We start from the raw sequence: 16,261 nt of genomic DNA, 5'->3' as shown, positions 1-16,261 counted from the left end.
GATGGGGGAAAAGACCCTGATGTCCGAGAGTTGACACCCAGTGGGCGCTGTGCTGATGGGACCAGCCGAGGGAGTGGCGGGCCCCACACGCTGCAGCTTGGCCCCGCCACCAGCCTCGTGTGCGTTCGCACACACCCCACACCACCATCGTTGGCACTGCACTCCCGCACTCACTAGCGGTGGGAGGGGATGTGGCCAGCAGTAGGACCCGCCAGGACTGAGTGGGGAGGGAGACAAAATGCAGGACAATCTGCCTGTTGTTGGGAGAAAGTTGGGACACCTACAGGAAGGCTTAAATATGGGACAGTCCCTTTAAAAAGGGGGCATCGGGTCACCCTAGCAGTAGGGCGTGCTCAGCCCCCCCCCCCCCAACCAGCTCCTGAGTTTTTTGGGCACCTAAATCCATGGGAGTCAGGTGCATAAAAGACCCTTGAGTGCAGGGGCCTATGGGCAGCTCTGTGCTTTCCACAGCCTCCCTCTACCCCGCCCCGCCCTCACAGGGCGGGATCCTTAGAGGACCCCCAAACAGAGGTCACGTCTCAGTGTCTCCTCTCCCCCCCCCCCAAGGGGCGGGGCCGTAGCGCCTCCCTCACCCGCCAGCAGGGGGCGGAGTCTCAGCGTCTCCCTGCTCCCTAGTCGCTGCGGCCGCTGAGGGGCGGAGTCCCGTTGTGGCCCTAGCGGGCTGCGTGTGACGCCATCGCGCACGGGCGGGCGGGGGAGCCGTAGTTCGCTACTCTCCAGCGCTGGGCGCGGCCGCCATTTTGTTTGTGTGAGGAGGGCGGAGACGGGTGTCGCTCAGCTCCTCGCCTGCCGTAAGTCGCGAAGACGACACCCCCCCCATCCCTTGTCAGGACGGGGGAGGCCAGCGCCGTGGTGGACTCGAGCCGGCTGCGGTCGAAGCGGGGCGCTTATCGCTTCAGCCCGGGCGCTGCGGGCCAGGCAGGGGGGCTGCCCGAGGTGATGGGAAGCGGCCTGAGGGGAGCTTGGGGCGGGAGGGAAAGATTCTGAGGCTTTTTTTTTGGGGGGGGCGGGCGCTTGGAGGTGATTCGTTTCCAGGCCCTCACACGGGTGGACCCGACACCCGCCAGCTGTGCAGCTTACTCCCCTGTGAGAACCCCCCATACTTCCCCCTCCCCCCCACACATCCCACCCCACACACGGCTCCCCCCCCCCCACATGTTCCATCCCCTTCTGCATCCCCCATTCCCCGCACACGGCCCATCCCCCTCCCCTGTAGATCCTCCCGGCCCCCCCCTCTCGCTCTCACAGCCAGGAACTGCCAGGGAGACAGGGTCTTGTATCCTGACTAGATTGGGGTCTGCAGAGGAAGCAGGTATCCGTAGGGGAGCCTTCCCTGCCCGGGGCCAGTGGCCCCCACTGCTCCCCTTCAGGGGCCCCAGTGCTCCTTGGCTGCCCTGGCAGCTGCTCGGAAGCACAGTGGCCTGTAATGGACCTGGCACAGGCAGTTCAGAGCTGTACAGAGTCAGTAGTTGTGTAATGTCAGTAGCTGAAATTGGCCTAGGGAGCTAGTGGGCGGGTTGGAGCAATGGTTCCCTGTTTTAACCTCCTGTGAGCATCGCCAAAGGTGACGGGAGGGGATGAGATCCGCAGGTGGAGGTTGCAGGACTTGATTCTGGAATGTATCAGGATGGCGAACAGCTGGATCCTGCTCTACACTGGGACAAGGCCTGGCTCAGATCTCGCAGTGTGAGGATGGACTCCTGCTTCCCGCAGCTCCCCTTGGCTGGAAAGGGTGAACTACTGTGTGTTCATGGATGCTTAGATAAACAAAAGTGTCTCTTGGCCTGCCAGTGGCTTTCCCAAACATGCCCACCATGACCTAATTTTTAAAAACCCCTTATGTACGCCAACTGAAGAAGCTCTTCTGTCATTGTAGTAGTACAGGGATTGCCAACCTGTGGCTCTTGAGCCACATGCCACTCTTTGCTCACAGGAAATGTGGCTCTCAGGGTTACAGCTTGTTCGGAGCCTCATGCCTACTTTGTGCATATCCCTCTCCCTCCCCCCCCCCCCCCCCCCCCCCCAGTTCCTGGAGGGAGAAGTGCATGGCTGTGGCGATGGCAGCTCTGGTGAGACCCAGGCATTGGGTTAGAATGGGAGGGGGTTGGGGGTGCCTGGTTCTGGCAGAGGGAGAGAGCATTGAGTTAGAGTGGGGAAAGCTGGGGGGGCCTGGCTCTGGAGGAGGGATGTGTGGCTCTTTGCACTACTATCCACAGCTCCTTTGGCTCTTCGTGTCAAACTGATTGGCCACCCCCATAGTAGTATCTTCACTAAAGAACTATAGCAGCACAGCTGCAGTACTGTTTGTGAAAACAAGCCCTCAATGTAGGATTGAGGATTTAATCTGTAACCATTTTTATATCTTGAGAACACTGAGCCCTTACTACCCTTAGGCTATGTTTATAGTACATACCTTACAGCAGCACTGCTGTACTGCTGCAGCTTTACTGCTCTAAGATCTCCAGTGTAGCCATTCTATGCTAGCGGGAGAGAACTCTCCCTGACATAATTAAACGATCCCTAATGAGCAATGGTAAACTGTGATTTCTGTATGAATCCGTCTCTTGAATCTGGATTAGGAATGTAAAATCCTGTTTAATTGGTTAACCAGTTAAACAAATTATTTATCCAGTTAATCATTTAAAGGGGTTGGCTGAAGTGGCCCCCCTTGTCTGTGGTTCCACCCGTGCAAGAAGAGGCTGCACTGGCCATGCTGGAGCAGCCCCTATCCACAGGGGGCACACCATAGGGTTGGAGTAGATCCTGCCTGTGGCATATAGTGAGCTGCTCCAGCTCCCACTGGTTTACCTTAACCAGTAAGCGGGTGAGGTTTAGCAGTTAAACTTTCACATCTCTAATCTAGATTAGTAGACTGTCATATCTGTGTATACTGAAATGGAACCATTTTTTCCCCCTTTAAATATGTCAATGAAAGATGCAACATTCAAAACGAAGTCATTGCTCTGAGTGGAATGATAGAAAGAGCTGGGATCAAGGAAGTCACAGTGTTCCCCATAAACGCAAGAGGTCCCACAGCAGTGACAAAGAAAGCAAACCCCATAAATCACATCATCTTGAAGTTTCAGACAGGTAAAAGATTCTTTGAATTACCAATACTGATATCTCTAATTGTAAGTAAGATTAATTTAAATTAAATAAAAAATTGTTTTGAGAAGACAAGACTTGCTAATGCCTTTAGGAGTTGGCTCATTATTTGCCACGCTTAAGTAATGTATCGTTTTAGTGATACAGTGATTAAATTGTTTAGTTGTGATTCTTTGATACAAAATATTAACATCCAATCTGTTTCTGTGAAAATCTGCCTGGTAAGGATTTATATTGAAATACAATATGCAGTATTAAATTTTAATAAAATGTTTCTCGTGTGTAAGAGGATGGAGGAAGAAGGTGAATGTTTGCTCTCTTAGAACATTTTATAGAAGGGTAAGTATGGGTTAGATTGCTTTCATTCATTTTTCAGGTGTCTTTCTTTTCTTTCTTTTCCTTTAAGAGGGGATATAGGTCTTCTGTGTCCTTCCTTTGAGAAAGGAAGACCATATTTTAAAGAACTCATCAGTTTGCTTCTAAAATGGTAGGAGTGGATGTGCAGTACCATGAGATTCTCTTTTCTGTGCTGCAGCTTGCATGATCCCTATTTTCTGGAGGGAGAGTCTTCGCACCAAAAATCTCTCTGATTCTTAGTGTTTTAATGTAGCACACTAACAACAGGATTTTAAATTCTTCAGGGTGGCAAATTGGGTTTTAAGAGTTTCTCTTATATGCTTGTGTGGTTTAAGGAGAGGGAAGGAGATAATTGTTGTATTCAAGAAAGCTTGGGCTTGCACTTCATCTTTTGATTTTTGTATGTTTTAAAGAGAGATTTGAATTGTTGGAGCGGAGTATGCCAAGTACTTCTATTGAGATGAATATTTCCTATTTGCATTTGGATTTCTTAATACTTGTACAGGTTATTCTGCGTACACAATTCCAAAGTAAGGTAATCTATATTGGATGACTTAATCAACTCCGTCATATAAACTAGCCTGAAAATCTCTAGCGGTTTTCTAGGGGGGAATTGTTGTAAAGCAAAATTCCTTCCGTAAATAAATATGCCATAAATGTACATTTAAGCATTAGCAACTCAAAGATATTTATTTTGTTGGAACACAAGTATTTTTAAAGTGGAGAATATTTTTAAAGTGGAGAAAATTCATTTTAAATATATTTTCAGCCATTATTTGGATGACAAATTCATAAATGAGAGAGATCATCATGACCGGAGGTATGTTGAAGAATACAGAAATGACTTCTGTGAAGTATATGACAACAGGCATTATCACAGAGACTATGAAAAGAGTCACCGTCACCACCATAGCAAATCCTCTGGTCGGAGCAGGAAAAGTAGTCATAAAAGGAAGCATAAAAGGCGTCATGGCTCTGGTCACCATTCACATTCGGTATGAGTAATTTTTAACTTTATTATTAATAGATTAGTGATAAAATTCTTTAGTGAATGTCAGAACTTACATTGCTAAGCCACAAGTATCTGGGACAGATATATTTTATATAGAAAAGGTTCATAGGTGAGCCTCTTCCTATGTATATATACAACTTAGAGGAGAATTTTAGGTACGCAGTAAACAGGTAGCACTAAGGAAAATATTTATCATTAGTACTATTTTATCGAAGACTTTGTTCTATTGGCAATATCCTTTGGCCAGTAGGTAGGTTACCTACTTTCTCTAAATTCTGGTGTGGAAATGATTGCAAGCACCTTTCTTGCTTCACAGTATAAATGTCACAGTATGGTCAAATAGCTATTTTACAGCCAGTTTGAGAACTGAAGTAATGTACACGATTATTTAAATATAATAGATAAACATGACAGTACAACTGATGTCTATCTTTTAATACGTAACAGACACTTCAGTTCCATACCTTGCTCCTTTCCTAGTTGTGATCATTCATGTGTCTGACTAATGGCTATTGAATGTTTGTTGAAATTTGCAGAAACATGCGATTTGTATTTTTTACTGTGCCCATTTGAATAGTTTCAGCTCTAAGAGTTTTATGATTCTAAGTATTCATACTTCCCCACTTTTCAGTAGAAGTAGAAAGCTATGTTAGATCATGCACTGAAGTTCAAGGGCTTTTGAGTAATTTTTCCACTGTTTCTCTAAATATGAAAAATGTAGCATTGCTTGATAAAAATCTTAATTTATAAAATTATTATGTTTTAAAACTTTTACTGGGTCAGTCAAGGAATTCTCCCTTGGTTAAAAGACCGTATATATACAATACAATAAAGATTATATTTTCCCATTTAATTACAAGATATTACTAAATAATGACATTGCAGTCTTAATCTCAGTCTTCAATTAAACCAGTGTTTGAGAGACAGTTGTGTTTATATTTTCTGTTGCTTTATCACTTGAAGTATTTATCTGAAAATCTGTTCCTTGCCATGTTTTTCTTCTGTAACATAAACTGTGCCCTGTGAATTTCTGGGGACTGAATTTGAAATTGCTCCTGCCAACTGTTCGTGCCCTGGTGCCTAACTGAATGCCTGAATATCTCCCTGCTGAATGAATTGCGTATTCTGCCCTGAATTCACTCTGATATATTGATTGGCTGGACGATCTTGGTGCCGTTTCCAGAAGAGTCACCGAAGGAAAGGATCCAGGAGTGTAGAGGATGATGAGGAGGGTCACCTGATCTGTGAAAGTGGAGACGTACTAAGAGCAAGATGTATAGAACATTTTTCAACCCTTTTTTAAAAAAGCTTTTCAGCAGAAACTCTGTTTAGAATAGTATGTCAGAGGAGGGGGGCTAAAGAAATCTTCATTGTTCTTTGTTTTGTTCTTTTGTGCTTTTTGTTCTTTTGCATATCTTTTCTGTAAAATTTAAATACCGTTATTCAAAAGTTCCAAAGTAGTAAATGAAACTTGAGATTAGAACAAGAGATAGTTGTTAGCTAATTGTTTCCATGACACTTGTCCAATAACGTAACATGTTCAGATGCCGAGATATAAATTTAATTATGCTTTTATAATGGCACATTTTATAATTGGTTCTGTAGGTCAGTAATTGTTCTAACTTGTGTTTTGTTCTTTTTAGATGAAATTATTACCACTTTAGGAGAAGGGGCATTTGGAAAAGTAGTGGAATGCATTGATCACAATGTGTAAGTATTAGTCATCATCTTAAAGACACTGTAACAACAACAAACTCTAGGTTGGGATCAGACATAGTAGTTCAGAAGTTATATGCCCAGTGGCAGTATTGTAGCCAATGAAGTTAATTCGAGGTGTGATTATTGCTTTGACACAAAATACAGTTTCAGATAACATGTAACATGCTGTCATTCTGAGGAGGAGCTGTGTTTAGCAATACAGGCAGTCCCCGAGTTACGCAGATCCGACTTACGTCGGATCTGCAGTTATGAATGGGGCCCGTCTCCTTGGTCTCCAGCAGACCAGGGAGGGGAAGCAAAGCGGCGGAGCACTCACGCAGTGGACAGCCCAGACGCATCTGGGCTGTCTGCTGCCCGCGTGCTCCACGGCTTTGCTCTGCTTTGCTCCCTGTCTCCCTGGTCTGCAGACCAGGGGGACGGGGAACAAAGCGGCGGAACACGCGGGCAGCGGACAGCCCAGACGCGTCTGGGCTATCCACTGCCCGCGTGCTCCGCGGCTTTGCTCTGCTTTGCTCCCCGTCTCCCTGGTCTGCATAGCTCCCTCGTATTAGTTTTTTCCTTAGAGCCCTCCACTGTCAGCCCCCCATCACAAGAGACCCCCAGCACTCGTCTGGCCCTGCAGCTCCCAGTGCCTGCCCTGCCCCCTTCATCCAGCCCTCTGCTGCCTCCCAGCCACCAGCTGAGCGCTGCTGCCCAGGTTACAGCTGCTCTGAGGCTGCTGTGCCGGCCTCCGTGTGGCACTCCCACTGCACAGCAAACCACTCTTCTATGTCCGGGGGGAGACCTCTTCTGGCGCTGGTTGGACACACCTCTCCCAACAGCCATGGCAGGAGGGAAGGCGTTGGGTGCTGTATCCCAGCCCTGGCCCCCAGAGCTGCCATGACCCAGCCGCCAGTGGTTCACGGACCAGGACCAGTTTGTGGACTGGCAGTTGGGAACTGCTGCACTAGATCATAGTGGTTTTAACACCTATATCAAACCTCTTACAGACCCACATTAAGACAGTGTCTTTCTTCCTGATATTGTGTATCAGGGAGATGGCTTTTGATTTAAAAAAAAAAATCCCCTCCTTCCTTCAACTATTGGGTCATTTCAACATTGTACTTAAAGCTGCAGATTAAAGTAATTAACCATGTGTTTTATATCTCCTGTTCCCCTGACATTGTTGTAGTTGATTTCTTCTTTCCCTTTTGATGGTTTGTTCATGCTGTCATTTGACTAATCCTTTTTAGGATCTTGGTGTCACATTGTAAATGAGTTTTAAATCATTACCATTCAACTAATCAACTGGAGAGACAACATTGTCTGAATGAGAGAGGGTGAATTGCTTGGATCTGTGCTTAGCTCTAAGCAAAACAACATTACAATGTTAACGTAAAATGAAAAACGTGCATATTTATCAAATTACAATAGTGGGAAACATGCCTTCAGTCTTAAACATAAGCTAATTTTTATGCCCGTCAAAGTTAACTTTCACTGCTACTAGCCAAGGACAACAGAAATCAGCAAGAATAAAGTGGTTTAAATTGCAGAGAAACTTTGCACTACTCTGTCTCTTTGGAAATGAAAACCCCCTATTCCATATATTTGACACTTTGAGACTAGACTAATGTAACATGTGCTGCTTGAGGCAATATCTCCAGGCCATCTGCAAACTGAGTCTAGTTTAAAATCTAGTTTTCTGCTGATTAATCAGAGCTCCTGTTAAAAACCATGTAATGCTTGTCCTGCCTTCAAAAGTGCTAAAATTAAATGGCCAAAAACAATCTGCAATTCTTTGGTGCCCACAATGTTTCAGTGTCTCTGGTGGTCATGGTACATTAGAATTTTAGATATTTGTTTGCGAACTAATGTAGTTATCTTTATTTCAAAGGAGAGGAATGCATGTAGCAATTAAAATTGTGAAAAATGTTAGTCGGTACCGTGAAGCAGCACGTTCAGAAATACAGGTATTGGAGTATTTAAACACCATGGATCCCAGCAGCACATTGTAAGTATAAACATGAAATACAAGTCAAAGAGTTAAGGATTTGCAGAATGAGCCATATATGATTTGAGTATTCACTTGACTTTTTTTTTTTTTTAAAGCCGCTGTGTCCAGATGCTGGAATGGTTTGATCATCATGGTCATGTTTGCATTGTATTTGAGCTGCTGGGACTTAGTACGTATGACTTTATTAAAGAAAACAGCTTTTTGCCATTTCATATTAATGACATAAGACAGATGGCATATCAGATTTGCCAGTCTATAAATTGTAAGTATATTTAATATTTTCATTGTCTGCATGTATGTCTAAAAATTTTTAGTAAATGTATTAAATATTGATTTGCATTTTCTCCTTCTTTTGTAGTTTTACATCATAATAAGTTGACTCATACAGATCTGAAGCCTGAAAATATTTTGTTTGTGGAGTCTGACTACATAGTAAAGTACAACTCTAAAATGGTAAATGTACATCTTTTCAACATAGAGATGCGGTGTCACTGTCTTTTTAAGACATACTTGTTAGGTCCTTGTCAAAAAACTCCCTTGATGTTGAGAATTTTTGCTGTCCATCTTATCTCCCATTTTCAGAAGTACTAGAGACACTAGTGATGATGCCTCAGATTTACTTAACCTTTTAACTTAGTTATAGTATGGCGAACAGTTTGGCAGTGTTATTCAGTGATGTTCTGACAGTTGACTAGAACAGATGTATGTGCTAGTTTTTTCTGTATCTGTGAAGTGATGTTACTCCAGTGGGCCCTGACCAAGGAGGGAGAGGGTTGCTTTCCATTTTTTCTGAGATGCAGAACGTAGGATTAGGGTAACTGTTTGTCTGCCTAGTAACTTCATGTAGGTTAATATGTTCTATTATATTGGTCCTGCTTTCTTAATGTGCATGAATTGCTTATGGAAATAGTGAAGTAATGTGGGCTTTGCTGCCTTTGATTTGTGGACAAGACCCGGTTCTGATTCAGTTTCTTTAGAGCTAAAGTGGGTGCTGTCTCTATCGGCAGGTACCAGAGACTTAAGGGAGTAGATAAGGATTTCCTGGACAAGAGGCGTAAGGATAAACAGATGAAAGGGCAGAAGTAACTTGTGCCTTTTTTGTTGAGTTTGATTTTGTCAGTAAGGCTTGCAATTTTTGATATTTTTTTTTTTTAAATGTTCAGATGACATGAGTAAGAGGGCTTTTTTACTTGCATCTTAGCGAGAAGGCTTTGTAAATTTATTTTGGATGTGGATTTTACCACAGCTGTCCATACCTTGTGTCATATTCAGATTGACTTGTTATGCACTATACCAGGAGATGCTCTAATGACCACTTGGGGTACGTCTACACTACAAAGGAAGATCAAAGCTGCTGCTTTGGATATTCTAGGGTTCAAATTGAGCTGTCTAGTTAAGACAGCTAATTCGAAGTGAGAGGGGCACTCCGGTCGATACCGGTAACCTTGCTTTCACAAGGAGTAAGGGAAGTTGAAGAAAGTGTGTTTCTCCTTCGACTTCCTTCTGGGTGGGTAGCACCAAAAGCTGATTTAAGTTTCTTTGACTTCAGCTGCTCATTTAATGTTGCTGAAGTTGCGTATCTTAATTCAACTTTGTCCCATAGTGTAGACATACCCTTAGTCAGCAGAACCTCTTTCAGCAAGCAAATTGTTTGTGCTCTAAAGATTGCACTGGCTTCTGATTAAGTTACAGTTCATCTGAAGCCATTGATCTATAAATCCCTTTGTCGTTTGGGTCATGCATTCTTTAGAAACCTCTTTATGCACATGTCTTACTAGTTGGTTGAGTGTAATAGAAACATTGTAGAAACAAAATATTAAGAAATGTTCAGCTGAGAAAATTTTCAACAGAAGATGTTTGATTTTGGAATTTCAATTTGTGCACATGTGCAAGTGCACTGAACTTCCATGTAACAAAGCCCATATTTGCTAACTTTCAGGGTAAGCTGCAAAGTTTGTTCCTTTTGCTTTGTGTATTGTGAAATTTTTCGTTTTGCCTTTTTTAGAGTTGGGCTGAATGGGCGTGAATGTAGAGAGAGAGTGCAGTTTTATAGGGCTGGACTGGAAGTTTATCTGTAATTAGGTCAACTGGAAACCTGCAGGTATTTTATAATTATATGTGTATGAACGTAAAGCTTTATTAAGTATTTATTAAGAAAATGTAACAAATGTGCATTTTGATTGTTACAGAAGCGGGATGAACGTACACTAAAAAATACAGACATCAAAGTTGTAGATTTTGGAAGCGCAACTTTTGATGATGAACATCACAGCACACTAGTGTCTACAAGACATTACAGAGCCCCTGAGGTTATTTTAGGTCAGTAGAGACTTTCCCATGTATGTGACCTTGTTTCTTAGCTGCTATTCACTTCAGACATCCAACATATTACATAAAGGTACTCTTAACTAGTTACTGACAGTCCTAATAATTTAATATATATAGTCATTTCTGCTATTGCCATCTAGTAGGTAATGATGGCTTACTCTATTAATAGCCCAACAGAAAGCCTCAGAGCTATTAACATATCATTTCATGTTGAATGGCTCCTTGAAATATATGTTAACTACTTATGCTAACCCATCTGTTCCACCTTATATTTGCCAGTAACAATCTGAGTATGACTCCACTGCAATTAAAGGCCTGGATCAGCTGGCGTGGGCTCAGACGACAATGCTGTAAAATTACAGTGTAGATGTTTGGGCTTGAGCTTGGGCTTTAGGTCCCCGTGTTGGCCAATGGTCTCATACTTTGGGCTCTAGCCCAGGCTTGTATGTCCACACTTCAGTTTTGCAGCCCCTCAGCCCAAGCCCTGCCAACCTGAGTCACCTGATGCAGGCCAGACCACGTATGTTTAGTTATGTAGACATCTGCCTGCTGAGCACATTTTCCAGACTTGAAGAAGAGCTCTGTATTGCTGGAAAGCTGGGTTTTTTTAGTCCAATATAAGATATTTCCTCACTCAGCTTGTCTTTCTAATATCCTGGGATCAGCATGACTACAACAGTACACATTACAAAAAAAATGGCAGGTTTTTTTTTGCTAAATTAGGGTTTCTATTTTCCATATTGTAAAAATGATTCCAGGAAGGAAAAAAAATGAGGACAAGTAGGTTAGGAATTTAGCCAGCAATAGGTGGAGGTTAATTGCTGACTTACACAGTTTCAACCTATGCTAAAAATTAATCATGCTTTGGAATTTTTGTGTCTTTTTTTTTTTTTTTTTTTTTTATAGCGCTGGGGTGGTCACAGCCCTGTGATGTTTGGAGTATAGGTTGCATTCTAATTGAATATTACCTTGGTTTTACAGTATTTCAGGTATGTATGTTAAGCAGAGATACGTGTTTTCAAATTTTAGTAGTGTAATACAACCAACAGTGACACGTTTATATAAAGATATGATGTTACATACAATGTCTTATATAAAGTAGCCATTCTTTTTTTAAAATCCTCTTACTTTGCATAACTTTCTCAAGCAAAAAACAAAATGTTACATAATTTATTTCTAGATATGGTTACGTACAGGGAGGAATGAAGTAGATAGAACTAGGTTTCAATAGTCTTTTGGCTGATGTTAAAGTTTCACAAAATATTATATTTGAATAAGAGGAGATAATAAAACTAAAAGGCTTCCGATGCTTTCAGGAGCCTTTGATGAGGTAGTTGACATTTCTTAATGGGTTAGAGCATAGATGAAGTCTGTACCTCTAGGTACTGATTAAAACTCTGTCACTGGCTTACCCAATGATCTCAGACACATCATTCATTCTGTTTCTGCCTCAGACTATACATCAGTAAACTGGTTATAATAAGGGGGGCTTTAAGCTTAATGGTCATGGAAGAATTTGAGCTCCTCAGATGAGTCATTCTAAATTCAAATTCTTAATAGAGATTGACTCAGGAAATTCTACTGATATCTGCATTATTTTAAACAAAATTTTGCTGCTAAAGTTGGTATGTATTATTAATTTATTTAAACACTGCCAGAATAGAAAAAAGGTATAAGATAGAAATCATTAAATGTGTATGTGATCTTATTTAGATTATAAACTTTTTTAAGGGAACTCTTTGTCTGGAAAGCGTAGTATATACTTATATATCTGCATAACTGATTCTTTTAGTAATGTGTAATGTTTCTGTGATAAAGCAGTAGCTGACATTTGAAGTGTAGATTAAGCATATGTAAATTGAAGGGAAGAAATATTTTATAATTTGCAATGTCTTTTTTTTCTACAGACACATGATAGTAAAGAACACTTAGCAATGATGGAAAGACTATTAGGGCCATTACCAACTCACATGATTAAAAAATCAAGGTAAATATGGTACGGGGGAGCTGCTAACCCCTATATTTACGTTTTGTAATGCTTTTGATTCTTGTGACCTTTTTAGAAAAACTCTAACATTGTTCTTGTTTGCTGCAGTACTTTGAAATTCAGCAGGGAGAAAGTCCTGGAGCCAGAGAAATGCTTTAGTTTATAAATGGTGCTTAAGCAGTGAGATGTTTGTCTAAAAAGCTATAACTTGTGCTGAGGAATTCTGGAGCATCAGAAAAAAAACCCTGAAAAATCTAAATTGTGCAAGTAAATTCATGAGACCCATTCTTAATAAGTCCATCAATAACTGTTTAGTCAGATTTATTGTACTTTCCAGCAGTGTTTATAATGCATGTAAAATTTCGGTTTCAGTAATGGGAAGTAGATTGTAACGCCCCCAAAATTTCCAGCATCTAGTAGTGCTGAGAGCACAAATAAAGATGAATGGATTAAGAGAAATAGACTTCATAGTTAACATCTTTGAGGTGAAAGAAGTCTGTTCATACCTTTTTGGGGCAAGTCGTCTGGGTCTGAAGACACTTGGGGTGCATCTACACTGCACCATAGGTCGAAATAAGATATGCAATTTGAGCTATGCGAATTGGGTATATCATTCAAACTTATTTCAGAATAGTTTATTTCAAAATAAATCTCTATTCCAAAATGTCCCTTACTCTTCATGGAATGAGGTTTATAGGGAGGTTGGAATAGTAAGCCCATTATATTTTGAAATAATGGGCGCACTCAAAAGACGTAGAATAGCTATTTTGGGATACCTCTGGTATCCCGAAATAGCGCTGCAGTGTAGAGGTAGCTTTGGATAGAAACTGGTGTAGGTCTGCTATATAATGGATCTAGGATTTGGGGACACTGTGCATGGAGTACACTTCAGAGCCTAGTTCTTTGCATCCCTGTGCACAGAGAGGCCTAGGGGATGGAGCTGGAGAGAAGCTAGTGGGTTTGCTGCTGTGCCAATCTATTCCCAGCACATTGGGAGTGAAGGATGGAGTGAGAGGCAAATAGTGTAAAGGCTACTCTATTTGTGAGGCTAAAGAAGCAGACTTGGAGAAATTCCAGTACTGTGGAATGAGGCATCTAGTCTGGCAGGATTTCTTCCCCACAACCCAGCTGGCACCTCCAAAAGACAGGCTTGGATGATTGGGCTGTGGATTGTGCCAGAATTTAAGCTTTACACAGCTCACTCTTTAAAGCTGTCTCTCTGCAGATTCAGGATGATAGCACTCTGCTAGTTATAGTAATTGCTTGTTTGTTATTTTACAAATAGGTTTCAAAAGTTATTTTTTTTAATGAATGCTTACATTCTGCATCCTCCACAAGTGCATTTGTTAAGCATTTATTTGGACCTATAGCTTTTAGGTGTTTAAAAATAGTCGTTGAAGGCTTTGAGAGTATCCAGTTGTACTAGGAATTTAACTGTGACGACTCTTCTCAAAAACTAGAAAGATTAATGTAAGAAACCAAAATTATGATATTAGACTAATAAAAGTTAGAAAAATCAATAAGGCTGATGATATCCTCTCATTTACACATACCAGTTTAAGCTGAGAACCAGTCATTATCTTTTTGAAGCTTCTGGCTTGCTAACTTGTCAGTCATGTAAATATAGATTAAATGTTTGTTTTTAATGCCAAAGAAAAGAAAGTAATTAACCTGTTTTTCCAGTATTCCAATATAGCAAAAATAATATGTTTTCTCATGTATATATTTTATCTGAAAAATAAAGTTTTTTTGTAATCGAGGCAGAGAGGAATATGAAGTATATATCATTTTTATGGTGTTTCAAAATTGCTTGAAAAGATGTAGATATTTCCAAGATTTAACTTAGAAAATACTGCTAATAAAACTCTTTCTATGCAGAAAACGCTATTTTCAGCATGACCAATTGGACTGGGATGAACATAGTTCTGCAGGTCGATATGTTAGGAGACGCTGTAAACCATTAAAGGTAAAAAAAAAAAAAAAAAAAAAAAGGATTAATTTCTTTCTCAGCTAGATTAATATTTGTGAAGTGTCGATGTAAATGAGTTGCTTTCTCTCTTTCAGGAATTAATGCATTGTCATGATGCGGAACATCAGAATTTATTTGACCTTATTCGCAAAATGTTGGAGTATGATCCATCCAAAAGAATCACTCTTGATGAAGCCTTACAGCATTCTTTCTTTGACTTATTAAAAAAATAAATAATTCAGAGATCTTATATATTTCTCTAAGGAGGCTACATAGACTGTGTCAGTCAAAAAAGCTAGCATGAGATTTTTGTAAGCTTTAAATTATTTTGTACAGTTACGTTTAAATATTTCTATATGTTTTGTATCACTACCATGTTTATCTTGTTGATCAATGATGGTCTTAATCATGGATAACAATGTAAAAATTAAAAGCAATTTTCATTTTTTGAAGTAGGTTGCAGTTTTTTAAAATCGATGGCTAATACTCTTTCTCGGGTTTAACAAATATCTTTTTCTTAGTCTGAAACGGTCCATGTGCGTTTAATCAATAGTTAAAAAATGCTTTAAAAATTGTATATATACCTAACGTTAGGTACTGTACCCATCTATTTCTATATAGACATGTAACAAATTAGTATCCTTTAAATATTGCAGATATTTTACGTAGTTTAATATTAAAAAACCTTTTTTTTCCTTCAAATTCAGTAGGTCTTACTGTAACCTATTTAATTCATATTCAGCAGTAATCTGAGCTAAGGCTTATGACATAATTGCAGAACTAAAGCAAGGGAAGTGTATACTTGTGTGGATATTTTTTTTTACCAAATGTTCAGCATGATGCACATATGCATAAATATAGACTTGACTAGTCAAAATTCCTGGAAACTTGTATTGTCCTTGATGCTCTTATTGGCAAGTTCTCCTGTGTTAAGATGATGGTCTACTAAGAGTATCATTGATATTTTCACTTTACCTTTGTTTGAATCTTTAAAACCCACCAATTTCTTTACCACAGTACCTCACAGTGGGTATTTTTGTGGGGCCCTCCTGCTCATGATTCTCAAACATATAAAATTGTCTCTTTAATATGAAAGAGGGTGGAGGAATTATTGTCTCCCTATACATTTCAGGGTGAGGGACTCTTCTTTACTAAACTTCTGATTACCAGAAGTGGGTGCTCCTCCACAAGTATTAAATAGTCTCATGTGCTTGGCCTGTAATTATTTAAGAACTAATAGTTCTACTCTAGCCTCAGGAAGTCCAGTTATGGAGTATAGGATAATAGATAGGCCTTTCCAACTCTGCAAAAGAAGACTCACTTTCAGAAATAATTTTTTTTTAATGGCACTGATTGCCAGCCCATTTCCCACCAGCATTACCTACTTAATGGTTTTGTTGTATTACTCGTTGCTATTAAATTCACTTGACTGCTTGATCTGGCTTGTTGGGTGGAAGGGTATTTGCTTCTGGAACATCATGTGGTGGTCCTCTATAGGAGTCTTGGTTTGGTGATGGTCAAGGCCTTTATTACATAGTCTATAGGACTGCACTGAAGCAAAACAAGAAAGGTGCACGGTGTGTGGTACTGACACATGCACCGTTTAGAATTGTTCACAGCTGAAATGTTCTTCAACCCAGCCTTCCTTAAAAAAGGAAGATAGATTTAAAAGGTTCAGCTTTTCCGAAGACTGACTGTTGCCTCAGCACCAGGCTCTGATTCTGTTTAAGTGATCGATAAATCACAGTAAGAGTCAGGCTAACGGTCACA

The 16,261-nt window shown here is 40.7% G+C and overlaps 1 protein-coding gene across 3 annotated transcripts; it reads left to right on the top strand.

Annotated features, from left to right (window-relative positions):
• The first annotated feature begins 664 nt into the window (after window positions 1-664).
• Window positions 665-14,943, top strand: CLK4 (CDC like kinase 4). Of its 3 annotated transcripts, none has more exons than XM_075900482.1 (13): window positions 665-812; window positions 2,957-3,111; window positions 4,253-4,478; window positions 5,679-5,769; window positions 6,139-6,205; window positions 8,088-8,204; window positions 8,303-8,469; window positions 8,566-8,660; window positions 10,397-10,526; window positions 11,442-11,524; window positions 12,443-12,522; window positions 14,401-14,488; window positions 14,587-14,943. In XM_075900482.1, the coding sequence occupies exons 2-13, from the start codon at window positions 2,957-2,959 to the stop codon at window positions 14,722-14,724; spliced, it is 1,437 nt and encodes a 478-aa protein (XP_075756597.1). In that variant the 5' UTR covers window positions 665-812; the 3' UTR covers window positions 14,725-14,943. The 3 variants fall into 3 exon arrangements, with proteins under 3 accessions (XP_075756597.1, XP_075756598.1, XP_075756599.1); XM_075900483.1 differs by lacking the exon at window positions 665-812 and adding an exon at window positions 819-957; XM_075900484.1 differs by lacking the exons at window positions 665-812; window positions 2,957-3,111; window positions 5,679-5,769 and having other exon boundaries at window positions 4,408-4,478.
• Window positions 14,944-16,261: the final 1,318 nt, after the last annotated feature.

Source organism: Pelodiscus sinensis, chromosome 17 (assembly GCF_049634645.1).
Source record: "Pelodiscus sinensis isolate JC-2024 chromosome 17, ASM4963464v1, whole genome shotgun sequence".
Taxonomy (NCBI): Eukaryota; Metazoa; Chordata; order Testudines; family Trionychidae; genus Pelodiscus; species Pelodiscus sinensis.
The sequence above is the reverse complement of the archived record's forward strand: the minus strand, read 5'-3'. Positions and strand labels throughout refer to the sequence as shown.